We start from the raw sequence: 21,496 nt of genomic DNA on the forward strand, positions 1-21,496 counted from the left end.
ATTGTGTTTTTAACTTTCTTCACAGGAATATACATTAATAAACAAAATTTGGGGTTTTTCTTGCGTAAGTAGTGTGTTTGTCGTACAAGAGTGCGATAGAAGTAAGATTTCAACCGATTTTCATACCAGCGTTTTCGCGTTTTCTTTGACTCCAAAACAAACGTTATGCGATTGGATACCTGCATAATTAATCCAGGCAGCAACAAAATGTACAATACGGCAACTACTGTATCAACGTGCATTAAAAATAATTGACATTTTTTTCAACAACTGTTTAGGCATCTTTCCAGTGTGGTCACGGCGTCTTCTTTTTTTTTTTTTTTTTTTTTTTTAATGTTTTTTTCATATGTATATTGTTTTTTTTTTAATTGAAACAATAAAAATATGCTTGACTTTTTTGTGTACCAACCCGTTTTACATTTCAAAGTTTCAGATGTTCGAACGAATACGACGCTTGGTGACAGGAAAAAAAAGTGTTTGTTCGTCATTTTTTTCCCCTTGTATAAAGATTTTGATGTATACAATGTTTAAATTCATTATTTTTCTCTTTTTTTTTTGTTCATTAATATTGCTAATATACTTTGATACCTTATAGGTTTTCCTCATATACATACATGTAATTCTTTTTTATAGTACACCGAAAAATGCGACAAACGGTATAATATATATAAGTAGGCTATCAAAAAATCAATGCACCTTAACTTTTGATACCTTTGTTGCCAGTTAGTTACAAGATGGAAGATAAATATGAGTTTGATATTGAAAAAATGTTTTTATTCATTCGTTTATTCTTAAAAAAATAGTTGACAAAATTAGATTTTCAAATTTCAACACGATTTGAACTCTCGTACTCATATATTCATTAATCCTATAAGCTCTCATTGCAAATAATAAATACAAATAAATTATACAAAGGATAATAGACTCGTTACGAAGTTATACAATTGATACGATGAAGCGTGAGTTTGGAAGGGAAAACGACGTTACAATTTACACAATATTTATATATACCTATGAACAATTATTGTTTCGTTGTTACAACTATCGAAACCGAGGTAAATAATAGCTTAAAAATATAATTGTATATTTATATTATGTGTACAAAAAAATGCATAAAAATAAACACAACTCGTTTGTTTAGGGACACATTATACGCAAGTTAATCGGTGGCACCTTACATATTCTTATGATTACACATTTCAATGTTTCGAATATGAGAAAAATTAAGGCCAAGTTCTCTGTAATTAGTTTTTAGAAAATTATGAGAAATTATTTCAGGTTGAAAAGTATAATTGTTTAAAGGATGGTCCAATAATTTAACTCAAGAAAATCTTAGTTCATTATGTTATATAATTCTGTCACCTCTAGTAGTACCTATTTTGTTCAGCATCACAAGAAAAACAACATTTTTCATTTTTAATGTGATTTGAGGTGACGGGGTTGTATAACCATTACCAAATCTCGATGTGCTGGAACATTTGGAAAGTACAGGTTTCTGAAGTAATTATTTTACGAGGGTACCTGCAAGTCTGATCTGCAACTGATAAATATCATCCAATTTTGTAAACACACGAAGAAGTCAATATGAGTTTATGGCACATCAAAGTATTCCAGTCACCAATACCCTCAAGATCGATCAATATCTAATCTGCAAAGAGAACTCTTCTCTCAAAGATTTTAGACATTCAACACTTTCGTATCTTACAAATATCTTATAATCAGTAGAGAAAAATCAATCCCATGTGTTACTTTTACATGGACTCAAGAAAGCTCTGGTAACAAAAACATTTTAGAATTTGATTTTGCTAAATTTTTGTTATGTTTTTAAAAGCTGCGCAGTATCATCATTTTGTATGATACCAATCAATACATTTTCGTACCTTCATACTTGTGTGTGACCATACGATTTTTGAAATTACAGAAACCTAAGGTCTTCTAGACCATTGTATAAATATATGTATGTATATAAAAAAAAAAGATTAAAAAAGATTAGCAACCAAACTAGAATTTTGTCGCTAAATAATATTACACTTATAAACTGCGTACTATTGATTGGATTTATTTAAACTACAACTCATTCCTAGGCCACTGAAATTTTCAATTTGAAATTGATTGTTTTTTTCTTATTTTCATATTTGGATGTCGAAAGCTAACGTAAGCTATTTGTGTACATTTTATAGATTATACATGAAATTTTTTAATAAAACGTAAGAATAATTGACCCATGTCTAATTTACCGTTTTAGCAACTATTTCATAAGAGATCTCGTAATCCAAATATCGGTTAATTAATTAGAAAAAATAACGAAATTAAAAAAATTTTTCTTAAAATATTACTTTAATTACTTGACTTGTCAAAAATAAAATAGGAACGCCGTCATCTTACAATGCTTCTATCAAAAAATTGCCAAATTTAGATGATACTAATAAAATACGTTGATGAATTCGATGAATTAACTTCACAATAGTTTAATATGCAACATCACGTGTAATACACCATACTAAAAATACTTACAGCAGAATCTAAAACTTTAAAGAGTAACAATAATATTATAATGCCTCTCGTTTAAAATAATGTATAAATATTTTGTAACTTCCAAATCATTATAATTTTCATTGATAATACTTCTACAAATTTTCATATCTTTTAAAGACTAGCATTTAGTTAAAATATTAAGAAGAATATATGCATGTACATATTATCAGAATTTTATATATTTTTGTTAATAATCATCCTAGTGGGAATGAAATAAAATACAAAGAACTACGTTATAACGATCAATCATCAAAATATGGGTCTTGAGTAACTACGAAATATTTTCGCCAACGTACTTTACTCAATAATACACATGAAACAACAAAAATGTACCTGGGAAAGAGACGTTTAAAACGTTCTCGGTACATTATTTAATTTTCTCGAGTTTTCGTTAAGCTTAGTGACCATCATGACTACGCATTTTAAGAGGTTAAAAAACATCTCGTTGCTAAGGCAATAAAAAAATGATAGTCAAAGGCTGCATAAAAAAAAAATGTTTTCTTAAACCAACCTTTTTTTGCCCTACTGTAATCAGTCTGGAACTGTTAATACACTCTGAGCATCGATCATGCTATCACTCATGATAAAGGATGTATTTATAATCGGTGTACTGACAGTGTTGCCCGATTTTTTATTGCTGAACGGATAGAAGCTGTTGATGTTCATTTGAAGGAGGCACGTAGAAAGTTTATCAACGGAAGGAGAGGCGCTCCCCGTGTTGTTAACGTCTAGTTGCATCTGTACTACCTCGTTTTGGAGCAGCCGAGCGTACATCTCGATCTGACTGCGGCCACCATTGTTAATGACCAAGTGAGGTATCCAACGAAAATAACACTGGGACCATAGCTCAAGCCAGGGTATGCCAAAGAGAGGTTTGAGAAAAGTTGCACGCGACGAGGTCGAGGTCGTTGTTGAAGTTTGAGATACAGCCGGATTGAAAAGTGGATTGTGGAAGAGCTGGATGTCCTGGTCACTGAACTGCTCTCGCCAATCCCACACACTTCGCAGCACCAGACGAGTATTTTGATCCTGTGCAGAAGTTTCGTATTAATTTTGAATTTGATTAGAAAAGGACTAAGGTTTTTCATTCGTTGTTGAATTTCGATACTTACAATAGCTGCCCTAAACCGGTCTCGTTCACAGTTGAATATAAATGTTTCGAATATCGAGACGTGCGCGGCATCCCAAAGCGTCGTCAAATACGTTTCAGTAAACTCAAATTCAGTGGGGAACTGCTGACACAATTGCCAAACGCAATCCAGATACAAAAGTAGTAATGGTGACTGCAAATGATGTAACGGGTATTAACTTCTTGAACGACGTTTGGTAGTTTTTAATTTCAAGTTACCTTTTCTAAACCATCACTTTTTAAATGACCCAGACGGTCGCAAAAAGGATGACCAGCAGCCACCCATTCTTTCTGTATCAAAGTTTGGAATCCCGTTATAGTCCTAAAATGTGGGTCCAATAGTAGTTGAACCAAACTTGAAATAATACAACAAACGTCTCTGCCAGCGCCTTCTGCACAAGGAAAGTTAAACAAGCACTAGTAATTTCAAATCAAATAAGCACAAATATGAAGTTTTCTATCAGTAAGTTACCTTGCAATATAACAGGAATACCATTGTTTAAATGTTCACTAGCCTCAACAGATTTTTCTAAACAATATGACACATACTTCAACCACTTGGTACTTTCCAACGAAGAATAAAAATTATTTTCTTGTATTACAAATTGCCTAACGCTGTCTGAAAAACAAATGATTTTGACGATGATTGACAAATGATGAATGATGAATGATTATTCGTTTAACTTTTTCAAGTCATGAATCAATGGAAAAAAATAAAATTACCAGGGGAACACAAAGTAACGAATTTCGAGAAACTCGAAGCTACAGCCTTGACGCCAATATCCTTACTTAATTCAATAATCACTGGTTGTAATTTTTTCGGATGATTCTTACGAATATTTTCTAACATAATGTTTTCCTGGGTCCTTTCCGTAATGTCTGCACAGAGTTCCGACATTTTAACTAATGCAGCACCGTGCTCATTAGACCAGGACCAAACTGGCGGCCGACGGCCCTGAAAGTGCTGAGCTACTTTGACTAATTGACTATCGGTTACAGAGGCAGGAACGACGATGAATTCTGACAAGCTGAAATTTTTATATGATTTTTATAAATACACGATAAATCGCAGACGAGAGTTCTTAAAAGAATCAAACTTTACGTAGGACAAAATGCGAATTGCAGATTCGCCATTGATATCCGCCAGCCTTTTTTTATATTTACAGCTTTACTACACAATCGATCCAGCTCATTGTGCCAGTCATTGACGCTACGAAACAGCTGAACTTCTTTGTCAACACTGCTGAAATAGGGCTCCCTTATTGAGAAAAAAAATTTAATTGGAACAGTTAGAAAAACAAATTTTTTATTCTGCTTATCTCTGAAGATGATTTTAAAAAACTCACGTGTATTCATAAGCAAAAAGTAAATGATGTTTTGTAGGAAATGCATGATGGAGCAAAGCATTAACGATATTCTTTCCATCTCCAATTTTAGAAAATTCGAATGAAAACGACCACGTTCTTAGGTTCTGAAAATAAATATTTTTACATGCACCTAAGCTTTAAAAAAATGCTGTTTGAAATAGTTAAGAATTAATGAAGGTTTGGATTTAAAAAATGTAGAGGTAATACAATTCTGCATTGTGAAATATAAAGTAAACCACTTACTTTACACACAATGAAAATTCCTTTGACTTTGGATGGAACTGCTGCTCCTGGCACAAGCTTTTTCTTCTTATCTCCTGTGATTAAATAAACTGTATCAATATTTGATAGACATGTATCTGTATATCCATAGAGATGATTTTGTTGATGTTGAATATCCTTAAATAAAACAGTTTTTAATAAAATATTTAAAAAATCCATTACTTTTAATGCGTTAGCAAAAAATTACTTACATCAATATTATCTTCTATAGTAACAAAAGAGAGCTTAAAGTTTGTTATCAACAGCATTCCTGATATATCTTGTTTAGACTCGCCAATTGGCTCATACATAAGGACATTTTCGACCTTGGTAACAACAGCCTCTCCTGGTAATAATTTGATACTATTCTGATAAAGTGTGTTACATCGATCCGATGATAAATTCTGTGGGCAAAGAAAATGCAATAAGCATGAGTACATTTGTGGACATCAAGAACATTTATCTGTCAAATACCATCTTATTTAAAAATAGGATTTAAGTTCTATCAATTAGAGTACTATAAGAATTTAATGGTATAAATAGTCAAACCAGTATTGAGTTTCAAAGTGCACTGCCAGCTTTATAAAGATAAAGTCAAGAATATTTATCTTGATAACACTACTCTTATCTGTAGGTGAAACCTTATATTACTATATAGACGCTGTGTTTACAAGTGTCTTGAGGTTTTAGCAAGTGTCAAGTTATCTTTGAAGAAAAATTCCTTTTAATTCGAAATTAACAAAATACTGAGTTGAAATAACATAAAAAACTACTGTGGATGATTTTTAAAAATATAGTGTAAAATGAAACTCATACAAAATCTCAAGCAAAAATTGAAAACGAAAAACATCACTGCAAAACTGACAATTAACACTTCCATTGCATGATGGTCATAACACTTATACTTAGCACCAAAACTAATTGAAGGTCATCGAGGAAGCGAAAAAAAACACAATGCAGCAGACGAAAGAAAAAAAAAGTAAGACAAAAATCTGCAAAATCACCTGCATCTCATGTTCCTCTAAATTGACGTAGCTTATAAAGTTGTTGCAGTGCTTGGCCTCCATCATAGCAGACAGTGTAAGGACTCTCCTGCATTCGGTATATATTTTCTTCAAGTTTGCAAGAATTGTTGACAAAACGAAGTTCCAAGCTCGTAAGCTCTATTCTTCACCACGGAAATGATTTTGGCTGTATACGTTATGGCAACGCAATTAACGATAGGTTTTACTAATAAGTGTAAGTATACAATATTAAGGAGCAGAGATGAATTTAATTATTTTTTAAGACTTGAAGTCCAATTGCTCGCTTGCTTCTTTGTTTTTAGGTAAGTACTACCTATTCAACGTGATAAATAAAATAAACCAGATAAGTAGTACTACAGAATACTATACTAAATTTATAAGGGATTTTTCTATCTTTTCACTCCACAAAAGCACAAATGTAAACAGGCCCACAACTTATATATCATAAGCCATATACGGATATACGTCAAACACGTCTGCAACACCAATATAAAAGTAACCCAGTGTTACCAACACTACGGTCACTACGGATTACGGGCCGGTCACGACATCTGCATGCAAACGCATGAGCACGCACAAGAACAAGTATGAAGTATGAGCAAAGATAATGGTATGAGTGCACAAAAACACGTACGACGTACGAGTGGTCGCTGGTCGAGTGCACGAAAGTGCGCAACAACAAGTTGCAAAGCAAATGGTTTCTATTTCATTTTATTTCAAAAGTATAAATGTGAAGGTCGATTTTTGGGTAAAATATAGACTGTAAACTTGCCGCAAACAGCACAAACGATGTCAACTTTTTATTTTCTATTTATATTATTAGTTGCGGCTGGTTTATAATTAATTAAATGGCTCTACTGTAAGTAGTAATAATATTTTGGATCAGCGCCATCTAGCGGTCTTTATTTTTTGGCCAAAAGTGGCTCCTAAAATTCTCAATCAGAGCATTCAGGATTAGAGCCATTTAGTCACTTATAAACCAGCCGCAACTTATTTTGTGGCTATAAAATAAAAAAATAACGATACATGTGTTTTTGGCGGCAAGTAAATAATCCATTTTCTACCAAAAAATTGACCTCCTATGTGTTTATACTTTTAAAGATGAATTTTCGAGTAAAAAATAGACTGTTAACTTGCCGCCAAAAACACATATATTATTATTTTTTATTTTACAGCTACAAAATAAGTTGCGGCTGGTTTATAACTAAGTAAATGGCTCTACGCGCTAAAGCTCTGGCTGAAAAGTTTAGGGCCACTTTTTAGTTCAGAAATCCTCAACGCTAGATGGCGCTGATCCAAATAATTATTACTACTTACATGAGAGCCATTTAATTTATTATAAACCAGCCGCAACTAATTGTATTAATATAAAATAATAAGTTAACCTCATTTGTGCTGTTTGCGGCAAGTGTACAGTTTATCTTCTATCCAAAAATCGATCACGAAAAGTGTAAATATTCTACTTATCTTATTTGATTTATAAAATCGATCTTCATTAGAATGGTAAAATCATAATATTTTAGCCTTATCTTATTAACTTGACTTATCGCAAAAATCCGAGAAAATTAGTGCCGCTAACCTAACCCAGATAAACTCCAAATAAAAATGAAATAAACACGTATATATATATATATATATATACACACCATACGTAACCAGTCAATACGGAGGGGCCCATGCATCATTATCAATATAGTAGGGATTTAGTTTAATCATTGTTGGCTATCGGTACTGACAATTTTCTCTCATTTTTTCCAATCACATACACACACACACACACACACACACACATTTTGTTAATTAAATTTTACAAATTTTTGGTCCCATTACCTATGAAGTTCAAAGAAAAAGTTTTTAAAAATAATATCAGTATTAATTCTATAGAGATAAATTAAAGAATAATGAACAGAATTTTCTGCTAAGATTAGGCGAAGCTGTTTAATTTAATAAATATATACATATATGTGCATGATTGTGAAATGAGAAAAAATTGTCGGTACCGATGGCCAACAATGATTAAACTAAATCCCTACTATATCGATAATGATGCACGGACCCCTCCGTATCGACTGGATTTACGTAGAGTATATATATATATATATATATATATATATATATTGCGTACACATATATATTTCGTTTTTATACTGAGTTTATCTGGGTTAGCGGCACTAATTTTCTCGGATTTTTGCGAAAAGTCAAGCTAAAATATTATGATTTTATCATTCTGGTGAAGATCGATTTTATAAATCATATAAGATAAGTAGAATATTTATACTTTTGGTGATCGATTTTCGGGTAAAATATAAATTGTAAACTTGCCGCAAACAGCATTATAATTGCTTATTTATTATTATCTCTCTGTTCATTCAGTTGCGGCTGGTTTATAATTGATTTAATGAATCTACTGTGAGCAGTAATAATTATTTGGATCAGCGCCATCTAGCGTTTTGGATTTTTGAACTCAAAAGTGGCCCTAAACTTTTCAGCCAGAGCTTTAGCGCTTAGAGCTATTTAATCACTTATAAACCAGCCGCAACTCATGATGAAGCTATAAAATGAAAAAATTATCATACATGTGTTTTTGGCGGCAAGTTAACAATCTATTTTCTACCAAAAAACCGACCTCCTATGTATTTATACTTTTTAAGATGAATTTTCGAGTAAAAAATAGATTGTTAACTTGCCGCCAAAAACATATGTATCGTTATTTTTACATTTTATAGCGTCATCGTGAGTTGCGGCTGGTTTATAATTGAGTAAATGGCTCTAGGGCTAAACTGCCTAAAGCTCTCCTTCAGAATTTCAGAAGCAATTTTTGGCCAAAAAAATTTCGACCGCTAGATGGCGCTGATCCAAATAATTATTACTATACTTACAGTAGAGCCATTTAATCGATTATAAACCAGCCGCAACTTATTTTGTAGGTAAGAAATATAAATTTGACATTTTCTATGCTGTTTGCGGCAAATTTACAAATTATTTTTTATCTAAAAACTGACCTCCAAAGCCATACATATTCTACTCATATTATATTTATAAAATCGACTGTATTTACAAAATTACAATACTTTAGACCTTTTACCATTAACTCATGGAAGCACGAGCAGTACAGGCCTTTAACTTCATAGTTTAAATAAACAGTTAACTTGTATTATATGTATTGTGTTACAGAAATCTTGAATAACGATTAAATACATACGTAAATTAATCAGTTTAAAAGAGACAACTAAAGAAAAAAGGCTTAAAAAGAAGCTTAGTCACACAAAGAGTCTCTTGAGAATGGTGCATTGGATCTCACTTAATCAAAGAAGGTTGGATTCTTTGTTTATTTATAACACTAAAAATTTACTTCTCTGTAATAAATGTATTTTTTATTTAATAAAATCCAATGCACCATTCTCAAGAGACTCTTTGTGTGACTAAGCTTCTTTTTAAGCCTTTTTTCTTCAGTCGTCTCTTTTAAACTGATTAATTTACGTATGTATTTAATCGTTATTCAAGATTTCTGTAACACAATGCATATCATACAAGTTAACTGTTTATTTAAACTATGAAGTTAAAGGCCTGTACTGCTCGTGCTTCCATGAGTTAATGGTAAAAGGTCTAAAGTATTGTAATTTTGTAAATACAGTCGATTTTATAAATATAATCTGAGTAGAATATGTATGGCTTTGGAGGTCAGTTTTTAGATAAAAAATAATTTGTAAATTTGCCGCAAACAGCATAGAAAATGTCAAATTTATATTTCTTACCTACAAAATAAGTTGCGGCTGGTTTATAATCGATTAAATGGCTCTACTGTAAGTATAGTAATAATTATTTGGATCAGCGCCATCTAGCGGTCGAAATTTTTTTGGCCAAAAATTGCTTCTGAAATTCTGAAGGAGAGCTTTATGCAGTTTAGCCTTAGAGCCATTTACTTAATTATAAACCAGCCGCAACTCACGATGACGCTATAAAATGTAAAAATAACGATACATATGTTTTTGGCGGCAAGTTAACAATCTATTTTTTACTCGAAAATTTATCTTTAAAAGTATAAACACATAGGAGGTCAATTTTTTGGTAGAAAATGGATTATTTACTTGCCGCCAAAAACACATGTATCGTTATTTTTTTATTTTATAGCTTCATAATTAGTTGCGGCTGGTTTATAATTGACTAAATGGCTCTAATCCTGAATGCTCTGATTGAGAATTTTAGGAGCCACTTTTGGCCAAAAAATAAAGACCGCTAGATGGCGCTGATCCAAAATATTATTGCTACTTGCAGTAGAGCCATTTAATTAATTATAAACCAGCCGCAACTAATAGTATAAATTGACAATAAAAATTAAACGTTGTTTGTGCTGTTTGCGGCAAGCTTACAATCTGTATTTTATCCGAAAATCGACCTATATATTTATACTTTTGGAGATATATTATAGGTACACACTCTGCTCTGCACGGATTTAGCATTTACGAAGAGATACAAATTGCCGCAGATGTATTTCCATCTCAATGTATATTCATCGCTAGTTAACTACGTTTACTTGACTAATAAAAAAAATATATTTTCATCAAGAGACGGGAAAATTTTTTGGAAATGAGCTTCTCAATTCACGGTAAAACTGTCGCGTTGTGCAGCGGTGACAGCGTTGTTATTTATAACCTTGACAGCAAAGTCGACAGAGTCGTTAGTTTGCCAAAACTCGAGCTCGAAAAAGAAATCAAAGATCATAACAGAGAGGAAATCGAGTCATTTCATACACTAACGTACATCGAGTTTTCAAAGGATGGCAGATACTTTCTGGTGTGCACTAATCGTAAGCAGTTGTGTTTGTACAAAACTGAGACCTGCGAGCTAGTTTCTAATCGAGCAATGGTCCGAGCTGTGAGTAGAGTGAGATTCATGCCCAGCAACGATATTGTAGTAGCTGATAAGTCTGGAGATGCATACATGTTTTCTGCTTCCAAGCCAAGTGAGAAGGGAGAATTGTTGCTTGGGCACCTGTCTATGCTGTTGGACGTTTTGGTGACGGACAATAAAAAACTAGTTATTACTGCTGACAGAGATGAGAAAATAAGAGTTTCCATGTACCCTAATAGTTATAATATTGTGTCCTACTGTTTGGGGCACAAGAATTTTGTTACCAATGTGGCTATTGTTCCCCATGACAAGAATCTCCTGGTGTCCAGTGGAGGAGATGGTACTCTCATGTTCTGGGATTTTAAGACGGGCAAGGAGCTTTTAACTGTTTATTTTCACGAGAAATTGTCTCAAAATGATTTAATCAAACTAAATAAGACTTTAAAGGAGAATGATTTGGAGGACCAAGTGACTGTGTCACCTGTGAAACACATCAAACTATTACAAGTAACTAATGATAGCTCCATCATTGCAGTTACGTTTTATTGTACTAATGTGATACTAGTCTATGGCATTTATTGTAGTGAGAGTAATCTCAGTGTAGAATATTTAGATTTGATCACGGTTCAAAGCGAACCAATAGAAATTGATTGTCACAAAAATCAACTGTGGGTTTTGACTGATTCAAAAATTTTCATTTTTGAATTTATCAGTCAAAAATTTGTCAGTAATGATAATTTAAATGACGAGATCGAAAAATTAAATGACTTGTGGAAAAAAGTACACAATGGCTCAACAAGGACACTATTGCCTATTTTATATAAAAGAAAATATAATAATGTACAAGAATACAAAGAAAGAAAAAAATTGAGATTAATAAATAACACTAAATGAAATGTATAAGATGTTAATATTTATTTCGCAACACAAATACTTTATTTATAAATCAAATGATCTCTCCGCGTAACTTATTTAATCGTAAAAATAAAACAAGCCTCTACGTGTTTTTACACTGGCTTGTAATCCAACTTCGATTCCAATTTCTTATTGTCTGACACTTTTCTCACGGCTTTCATAAAGTCTTCCTGGATAACATATTCTCGTTCTAAACGAATCGCGAAAAGTCCTGCTTCTGTACAAACATTTCTTAAATCTGCACCATTAAATCCGTCAGACAACTTAACTACAGCTTCATAATCTAGAGCAAATAATACAATTTTTATAACTACTGAACAATTTGTGGAGTGGTTGACATAAAATGCATAGTAACATACCTATTTCACCATGTTTTGCAATAGGACTAGCATGGATTTTCAAGATTTCCAGTCTGGCTTGCTCGTTTGGCAATGGGATTTCGATTTTTCTATCCAGTCTACCAGGTCTCAATAGTGCAGGGTCGAGTGTATCTGGTCTGTTTGTGGCCATAATCATTTTAACTTGTCCTAAGGAATCAAAACCATCCATTTGATTTAATAACTCCATCAAAGTCCTTTGAATTTCGCGATCAGCACTCGTTCCTTCAGAAAATCTTCTGCCACCTGCACAACAATATTAATGATTAATATAAATATTACTGTTTTTTGATTAGAATACTGTAGCTATTAAATGGTGCTAACCAATAGCGTCAATCTCATCCATAAATATGATGCAAGGCTGATGATCCCTGGCATAGTTAAACATTTCACGAATCAATCTCGCAGATTCACCAATATACTTATCGACAATAGCACTAGACACAACTTTCAAAAAATTAGCATCCAACTGGCTTGCCACAGCACGGGCAAGTAGCGTCTTTCCAGTTCCTGGTGGTCCATATAGCAGACAACCTTTTGGTGGTGTAATGCCGACTCTCTGAAAGAGTTCAGGGTTCAGCAGAGGCAGTTCAATAACCTCTCTCAGTTCACGAATTTGTTCGCTTAATCCTCCAATTTCTGAATAGGTGACATCACCAGGATCTTCATGTGACATGTTGTACACTAATGGATCCACCTGAAACAGAAAAAAAAATTTCAATGAACATAGAATAATATTCATTGTCAATGAAACCCATATTTCTTCTATGTTAAAAGATTTGGAGGGATACGTACTTCACGGGGTAAGTAGCGCATAATCGTGAGAGTTGTCATGTCAAGAGCAACTCTAGTCCCAGATTTAAGCTTATTTTTGTCCAGCTGGCGTCTGCATCCGACCACATACCTTGGTCCATTTGTAGCTTTGACTATAACTAAATTAAAAAATATTGTTTTACTTTATACTTATGGTTTTGAAATTTTTTATAAACAAATTATCAAGACTACGTACACTTCTCTTCTGTTAATTGTTTCAGAACTTCACCAACAATCTAAAATAAAACAGCAAACATTATAAGGGTAATTGATTGACTGCTTCACATTTTTTTTAGATTAAAGTACACACCTGGCCAACACTTTGTAGAGCCTTCAAGTCATTTTCCGACTTGTCGTATTGTTTTGTCAAGTCCTTTAAATGCTCTCTCACTGAAACAACAAAAACAAATGCATCGTTGGGTCTCTTAAATGAACGAGTAATCAGTTTATGAAAAGAAAAAGTAACTAAAACGATATTGAAAATCTATAAACAAAACAAACAATACCCTGAGATAAAACAATGAAACTTAATGGACAAATTAAATTCTCATTCTTGGAAAACACAGGGTAAACAACTCAAAAACTGCTGACTGTAAAGCAGGTTAGGTTCGATGAAATCTTATCTATCAATGGCAAAAATAAAGCCGAGAAAAAAAAACTATCCTCGGTGTACTCACTTTCTTTGAGCCGGGACTCGACTTCCTTGTGCTCCATGAGTTTTTTTCTGTAATCCTGAAGGGATTTATCCCTCTTGTCATTGTCAGTAGTGGCCGCCATCTTCGCCTTGTATTTTACTGTTTAGCAGTTGTGCCTTCACAGTTCACACCAACTCGTGATTTTGGAGCACAGACTCCCTGCTCTCTAACAAAAAAAAATGATACAACAACCAATCCGCGATTGAATATTTATATACAAACAGTGCTAACTTACAAACGTTAAAAAAAAACTGAGCGAACTCAACTGCAAGGCCAGAAACCTAGCTAATAATGCTAATATACTCTTGGTCAAAATATGGTCACAAAATCGAGAGAGAAAATTGACCAGAGACCAGAGAGTCTGGCATACATACTGGCTCTGGCAGAGACTAAGAGAGAACGATGAATGACAGATTGACGGTACATGACGTACTATATTATAACAATAATTGATTTAATGGGACCCACATATACAGATACAAAAATTCTTAATAAGTTATTGTCGATTATCGAGTTGCACCGTGCCTTCTCCACAAATTCGATTTTATCAAACCATATGAGTAGAATATCTATACTTTTGGAGTTCTATTTTCGGGTAAAAGATAAACTGTAAACTTGCCGCAAATAGCACAACTACAGTTAACTTATCATTTAATATATATTCTATTATTTGCGGCTGGTTTATAATTAATTAAATGGCTCTACTGTTAGTATTAACAATTATTTGGATCAGCGCCATCTAGCGTTGAGGATTTCTCAACTAAAAAGTGGCCCTAAACTTTTCAGCCAGAGCTTTAGCGCGTAGAGCCATTTATTCAATTATAAACCAGCCGCAACTCATATTGTAGCTGTAAAATAAAAAAATAATAATATATGTGTTTTTGGCGGCAAGTTAACAGTCTATTTTTTACTCAAAAATTCATCTTTAAAAGTATAAACACATAGGAGGTCAATTTTTTGGTAGAAAATGGATTATTAACTTGCCGCCAAAAACACATGTATCGTTATTTTTTTATTTTATAGCTACATAATAAGTTGCGGCTGGTTTATAAGTGACTAAATGGCTCTAATCCTGAATGCTCTGATTGAGAATTTTAGGAGCCACTTTTGGCCAAAAAATAAAGACCGCTAGATGGCGCTGATCCAAAATATTATTACTACTTGCAGTAGAGCCATTTAATTAATTATAAACCAGCCGCAACTAATAATATAAATAGAAAATAAAAAGTTGACATCGTTTGTGCTGTTTGCGGCAAGTTTACAATCCACATTTTACCCAAAAATCGACCTACATATTTATACTTTTGAAATAAAATGAAAGAGAAACCGTCTTCGCAACGCAACTTGTGTATGCTTGTGTGCCCGCTGCACTCTAAGCAAATAAGCATGCTTATGCGTTTTTATGCATGTCGTGACCCTGATGCATCGGGCTTCCGTGTTCCGTAGCTGTCATTTTGCGTTCTGCTCCCAACTCCGAACGTCGACTATTACGTATTGCGGTGTGTGTATTATAGTTGATTAGAAATCACCGTTTGTTTAGAATATATGAAGAAGGTACAGATAAAAATTGCGACAGGGGTTTTTCCCGTTGCGTTGTAAATAAATAAGAGAAACCATGATTTCTTAATAATTCCTGTAAAGTATACACCAGAGTCCCACTCAGAGATAGGTTACACCCAAATGTAGATGGGAAGCTGAAAAACACTTTGTTCGTTGTGTTGTTTTCTTTTTTGTTTTTAACAAAGAATTAGAAGTAAAATACCAAAAAACAGTTGACCAACGTTAAAGGTGTATTATTGACTTTGATGAAGTGCTGTTATCGCTTCAAATTTTTTGGTTATCTCTCACGGTTATCAGATCAGCTATGATTTATAACTATTGTTATTATTTTTTAAACAGAACATGAGATTACACGAGAGTTAAAAGCGTTTTTTGTTCAAACACTCCTAGTCTAGGGGTTCGATATTTGTCTGCTGCAACTGAAATTTGGTTTTGATTCAGAAACCCGTTTTTATTTGTATTATGCAATACCATACATCTAAAAAGCGTATCATCAAAAGGTAATTCCATTTTAACTTTTCAAGGTTTGCTCATTTTCTACATACATTTTTGAAATTTACTTTTTATCTTTTCCATGATACAATCTACGTTACATCTACTCATAAACTTTCTAGACTAATACTTAATCATTTTATTTCAATTTTTATTCTTAACAACGTGCATGTAACATTACATTAACGTATAAAACATTAGTTATAAGTTTGCACAAAACTTCACTTCATTCATTAATAAAACCTGTTCATCATCACGAATCAATCACGAATAATATTTAATATGTGCTCTTAAAAAATATTGAAACGAAGACCATTCTAACTTTAAACGCCTCAAAAAACGAATCCTATTGTTGTTCTTTCTGATAGAATAGGCATTTAGAAGACTAGTGTCAATTTAACAGTTACATAAAATAAGATGCTGGTAACCTTGACTTTCATCTCATAAAAGAAAATACTTACACTTGACCAGCTTAGTGTTTCAATGAATGTCCAACGAGTCATATCTGACTTCAGTTTTTTTTTTACAAAAAAGTCCAACTGGCCAATCAAAGTAGCTTAAGTAAAAAATAAAGAGCGAGCAGTGCAATGAAGTTTACAAGGTATGGACAGTAATAAAATATTATTTATGAATTTTTTCTTCTTTTTTTTTTTTTTTCCTTAGTTACAGTATCGTTTTTGATACACAGTATATTTGACGTGATAGATATTGCACCTGGTAAATTAGTCAATTTTCCTTCTGTAGTTTTAAAAGAGACAGTCGTCGTTGATAATAATTAGTTTCAATAATTTGTCATTATCACATACAGCTTCCTCAATATCGTATGTTAAGGAAAGGTAGTTTACTTTGTTTACACAACAATTTCCTATCGCACAATTGTTTTGTCTAATGAAAATCAATTACCGAAAGAAAATTTTTGTAAATTCACCCTAGAAATTCCAAGATTTTATTTCTTACACCAGTCTTTCATCTGCAAAAAAAAAACCAAGCACCATAAAATAGTGACACGCGAAGTAACTCAAGTGCCATTTGGTTTAAACTCCAATCGGAATACTTATAGCTTGAAAAATTTAAGCGCATTGACTTGAACCACAAGTATAACAATTATCCTTACATTCTCTATCGTTGCCATGAAAAAGTACATTTGTTTACAGTAATATTCGTTACTTTGGCGAATAGATCGCTTTTTTTTTTCTTCCTTTTATTTCTTACACTAATCCGAATCGGATTACCCGACGCTGATTATCCACAAGCTCTAAGTCGCCGAAGGCTCGCGATTCATTGGATTAATTACATACTTAATCGACAAAAAGACGTTGCAAACTTAAAGTCTAACTGGAGAGAAAAAACGTCCTATGACCTTTCCTTCACATATAGTACACACACACGCACACCCAACAACAATACTAACTCTTATCATCTTTGCAGAACTCACTAACTGAATGGTTTATATAAAAATTCACGTTCATCTCACGTTTTCCCTTGTACTTGTACAGAGACATTTTATTCGCGAACAAATCATCTAATATATGTACCCCACACTCACTGGCGCGCGATCGGCATCCAACTCACTTAAAAACCCATCATTCACATCTTTTTTTTTTTTTTTTTTATCGATCAAGAGTCTCTCGTCAATGTTTTTTTTTGTTTTCTTTCCTTCATTGCTACTTTGACTTTGCTTTTTACATCCCTCTCTGCTCATCAGGTATCTCTTAGTCAGATTTATCGCAAAAAAGCAAATGATCGAAAAAGAAACACGTGAGTCATTATAGTGCACTGCTGATGTATATGCACGCGCAAAAGCCATCGAATTAAAAATTGAGAGTACAGCGAGAAAAAATAACAAGAAACAAATGAAAAAAAAAAACCATAAAGCGACAAAAAATTAGAGTAGCACGCGTAAGTATTGTACATACTAATGCCATAAAATTTAGTCATGCGGGCAATTCACTTGCCGTTCTGCTTAGCCACAATGGTACCCGTCATCGTCGCTGATTTTTGGTATTTTAACGGAGCGTAAGTTAACACGCACACTCACACGTGTGTCTATGATATAGTGTTTGAAGAAAACAACTAACATTTGTAAAATAAACACTGGCCTTTTTTTTTTTTTTTTTTTACTTGTTGCCGCTATTTATTGGCACGAGCAATATGCAACACACACCCAACACACAAAAATTTTTGTATGTGACGATTATAGGCGTCGACTTTGTTCTGAAAACCATACTACACAGAGATTGTTCATTCCGGCTGATGAATCCGCGTACATGCAGCTATTATCCTTGACAACCTTTATGTGCGATCAAAGTCGACGGCTGTCTTTTTTTTTCTTTTTTTACTGTCCAACTTTTGCATTCTAAAGTCCCGCTCTATGTTTGTTTCTGGTGTGCATTTACTCACTATTTTTCCCACATTAGCGGTGTTTTTACCTCTATCTTTTACCTTTTTGGATGTCGCTCATATTTTTTGGTAATTTGTAGCGAAATATCATCAGAATTGTTATTTATTTATTTATTTTTTTTTTTTCTTGTGTCCCGTAATTGTTTTTCTTTTTTGTTTGACTCGTATGGAGTGATGGGTATGTGAAGTGAGACAATGTATGTGGACTAATTGGTAATGTCGCGTGCGTGTTTTAATATAAATCGTATACTTACAAACATCAATGTGTGAGTAAATAATTATGTCTGCACAGTGTAGTTTTATCAACATTTTGAACTTAACTATTTGGCAACACTCATCATTAACAAAATGACGCACAATGTAAATTTTTACAGATTACTTAAAAATGACAAATATTTCAAATAAATCCTTACATGCATGAAAGTGTGTAAATTATGATTTAAAAAAAAAAAAAAATCGTTTCTTGTACATGTACTGTTAGCCAATATTATTTATTATACATGTTTAATCTGATATTTTCTAAAATTGACGTTTCTTATAACTATACCCTCAAATACAACTATTTGGTCGTTTGATTTGTATTTCCCTTCGTATACACGGCGTATCAATCGTTTATTCACAAAAAGTAATACATGTATACATATAAACGTGTGCGTATGTGTCAATGTAATATATAATTTATCGTCAGTTATACACAGTCACGTTTACTCACAAGTGATGAATATTTTTTCAGATTTTTGCTATGGACCATGAGAATATCTATTTGCATCTACATTTTCTTATTTGGGCTTTTACCCCTCGTCTTTCGATATTCGTACGAAGTACAAAAGAAAATCCTATTTCTCAACTTCGGTGAGTCCCTTTTAACATAATTTTACACAATCGAGATATGATAATTTTTTTTTTTTTCAGTGCATTGGCCACTAGACATTGACCTGACCAAGCCAGATACAGTTGGATTGAAGGGCGCAAGAAACTTTTACCTCACCACCGACGAAAATGTGAAGATCGGAGCATGGTAATTTCATAAAATTTTGAACACATCGACACAACTCACTTTGCATCAATATTGCACAACGTTTTTTCTTAGGCAACTATTACCGGAATCACTGCTCGATCAAAACATTCCTGACAACAGTAAAGCTTACGAAACTGTACTCAGGAAAGCCAAACGACCAGTATTCTTGTATATGCATGGCAATAGTGGCAACAGAGCGAGCAGTCATAGAGTTGAGCTGTATCAATTATTTCAAAGACTTGATTTTCACGTGATATGCTTTGATTACAGAAGTAAGCTGGTTAACAAAACAACTTGAATTTATGAAATGAATGGTTGTATTTTATTGAAAAAAATTTTTCCAGGCTATGGTGATAGTGATAATGTCGATCTGTCTGAAATAGGAGTCGTTTCTGACAGTAAATTTGTACTTGAATGGCTACTAAAACTTGTAAATAATTCAGCTCCTGTTTTCGTCTGGGGCCACTCTCTCGGTACTGGGTATGATATCATTTGCTAATCAATTGATTACAGTAGTACATTTTGAGTGTTAATAATTTATATCATTATTTGCATTGTAGGGTGTCATCACATGTTTTGGCCATACTTGCTAACAAAGGCATGAGTCCTGCGGGACTATTTTTAGAATCCCCATTTAACAATCTTGCTGATGAAATCACAGAACATCCACTTGCTCGAGTACGTATTTTATTCATTTATTTATTTTTTTTCTTACCGACAATCCTAAGATAAAACTACTTTTTTTTAGATATTCAAACATTTACCATGGTTCAATTGGATCATTGTACAACCTTTGTATGAAAATGGACTCAGATTCGAATCTGACCAACATATTGGGCATATACTATGTCCAGTCATGATTTTACACGCGGAAGATGATAATGTCGTTCCATATTCTTTGGGTGAAAAGGTAACAAGTTTTTTAAAAATCAAGTATAGATTCTCCTAATATCGATTACATATCATTATTGCATTATTTCTTTAGCTATTTATTGCTGCCAAGTCATTGCATGTAACTGACATGCAAAGAATACAAATGACAAGCATAAATGCTACTTATGGTCTTGGACATAAGTACATATGTCGTTATAAAGAGTTACCAAGAATCATAGAGTGAGTATTGCACATGGTGATGTATTAGTCGCTTATGCAATCAGGTAACTAATAAGTCAATTATCGGTTTCAGGAACTTTGTGGCTCAATCATCTGACGGAACAACGATATGAAATGCGAAAATCAATCTTAGAGAACTCGCTAACGTCAAAATCAATTATTTCTCTACTGATTTTTCTTTGATAATCAAGAGAACTTGATAATCAAAGTAAATACACTTAATCGCGTGACTACATGTATTTATGTGCAAATATATGATGTGTTGGATACTTGATGTGTTTACACGTGTATGTATGTGTGTGTGAGTTGTAAGACGATTCATTAATTTTTTTAGTATTCAATATGTTGACCAATGTCCCTCCAAACAAAAATAGCAAACTACTAATTACACGTAAAGCTGTATTATTATCATTATTATTTAGATGCATAATTAAGTATGTTTTCGTCAGTAGTCAACAAAAGAGGCTTACTCATTGAAGATGGTCGTAAAGTATTGAGATTGAGACATTCCTATAGTAAATTAGTTAATTGATATATGAGATTGTATGTTGTTCATCACCGTCATACAAATTATTCCACAAGTCTCCGAGTATTTGGACAATTTTATAAGCTGTAAATCACCGATATGTGTCCCTCGCTGTTTTTGATCGTCGTTTTTAACTATTTGTAAAGAAAATATTTAAAAATATATATTTAACTTTTGGAATATATAGCAAGCGAAACGAACAATAACGTTTTTACCATTGTTGTATCGGATTATCAAAATAAACTTTCCTTTCTTCTTAGATGTGTTGGTTTATTTATCTTACGAATATTAAACAATTCAATCCAAATTATTTACCTAACTCCTATAAATACCCATGAGTATATTTACTACCACCTAAACAAGTAGAAAAGTAAATCATTTGGCGCTAAGCCGCTATAGCTCTCTGATAAGTACTTTCT

At 33.0% G+C, this 21,496-nt stretch overlaps 4 protein-coding genes across 11 annotated transcripts; 2 read left to right on the forward strand and 2 right to left on the reverse strand.

Annotated features, from left to right (window-relative positions):
• Window positions 1-393: 393 nt before the first annotated feature.
• Window positions 394-6,868, reverse strand: LOC106647651 (myotubularin-related protein 10). Of its 2 annotated transcripts, none has more exons than XM_014364156.2 (11): window positions 6,297-6,868; window positions 5,505-5,696; window positions 5,275-5,430; window positions 5,011-5,135; window positions 4,767-4,922; window positions 4,388-4,692; window positions 4,137-4,283; window positions 3,884-4,056; window positions 3,648-3,818; window positions 3,047-3,564; window positions 394-1,540 (listed from the first exon to the last, which is right to left on the reverse strand). In XM_014364156.2, the coding sequence occupies exons 1-10, from the start codon at window positions 6,360-6,362 to the stop codon at window positions 3,067-3,069; spliced, it is 1,989 nt and encodes a 662-aa protein (XP_014219642.1). In that variant the 5' UTR covers window positions 6,363-6,868; the 3' UTR covers window positions 394-1,540; window positions 3,047-3,066. The 2 variants fall into 2 exon arrangements, with proteins under 2 accessions (XP_014219642.1, XP_089447655.1); XM_089591529.1 differs by having other exon boundaries at window positions 394-1,648.
• Window positions 6,869-10,701: 3,833 nt separating this feature from the next.
• wuho (tRNA (guanine-N(7)-)-methyltransferase non-catalytic subunit wuho) lies at window positions 10,702-12,062 on the forward strand. Its single transcript, XM_014364192.3, has one exon. It carries the CDS (start codon window positions 10,905-10,907, stop codon window positions 12,060-12,062), a length of 1,158 nt encoding a protein of 385 aa, XP_014219678.3. The 5' UTR covers window positions 10,702-10,904.
• On the reverse strand, window positions 12,060-14,351 carry Rpt4 (Regulatory particle triple-A ATPase 4). Of its 3 annotated transcripts, none has more exons than XM_089589599.1 (8): window positions 14,204-14,351; window positions 13,951-14,134; window positions 13,584-13,663; window positions 13,470-13,509; window positions 13,256-13,392; window positions 12,785-13,157; window positions 12,443-12,706; window positions 12,060-12,366 (listed from the first exon to the last, which is right to left on the reverse strand). In XM_089589599.1, the coding sequence occupies exons 2-8, from the start codon at window positions 14,048-14,050 to the stop codon at window positions 12,176-12,178; spliced, it is 1,185 nt and encodes a 394-aa protein (XP_089445725.1). In that variant the 5' UTR covers window positions 14,051-14,134; window positions 14,204-14,351; the 3' UTR covers window positions 12,060-12,175. The 3 variants fall into 3 exon arrangements, with proteins under 3 accessions (XP_089445725.1, XP_089445730.1, XP_089445721.1); XM_089589604.1 differs by having other exon boundaries at window positions 13,951-14,023; window positions 14,322-14,336; XM_089589595.1 differs by having other exon boundaries at window positions 13,951-14,351.
• A 1,053-nt stretch (window positions 14,352-15,404) lies between these two features.
• Window positions 15,405-21,315, forward strand: LOC106647696 (lysophosphatidylserine lipase ABHD12). 5 transcript variants are annotated; one of them, XM_014364227.2, is made up of 9 exons: window positions 15,405-15,522; window positions 19,154-19,272; window positions 19,333-19,438; window positions 19,511-19,710; window positions 19,783-19,918; window positions 19,999-20,116; window positions 20,187-20,348; window positions 20,424-20,551; window positions 20,625-21,315. In XM_014364227.2, exons 2-9 carry the CDS (start codon window positions 19,170-19,172, stop codon window positions 20,662-20,664), a joined length of 993 nt encoding a protein of 330 aa, XP_014219713.2. In that variant the 5' UTR covers window positions 15,405-15,522; window positions 19,154-19,169; the 3' UTR covers window positions 20,665-21,315. The 5 variants fall into 5 exon arrangements, with proteins under 5 accessions (XP_014219713.2, XP_014219697.2, XP_014219705.2 ...); XM_014364211.2 differs by lacking the exon at window positions 15,405-15,522 and adding an exon at window positions 15,537-16,028; XM_014364219.2 differs by lacking the exon at window positions 15,405-15,522 and adding an exon at window positions 16,569-16,621.
• Window positions 21,316-21,496: the final 181 nt, after the last annotated feature.

The sequence above is a fragment of the Copidosoma floridanum genome, unplaced genomic scaffold (assembly GCF_036245765.1).
Source record: "Copidosoma floridanum isolate Cflo_tuat_1 unplaced genomic scaffold, Cflo_Japanese_pri ptg000001l, whole genome shotgun sequence".
NCBI lineage: Eukaryota > Metazoa > Arthropoda > Insecta > Hymenoptera > Encyrtidae > Copidosoma > Copidosoma floridanum.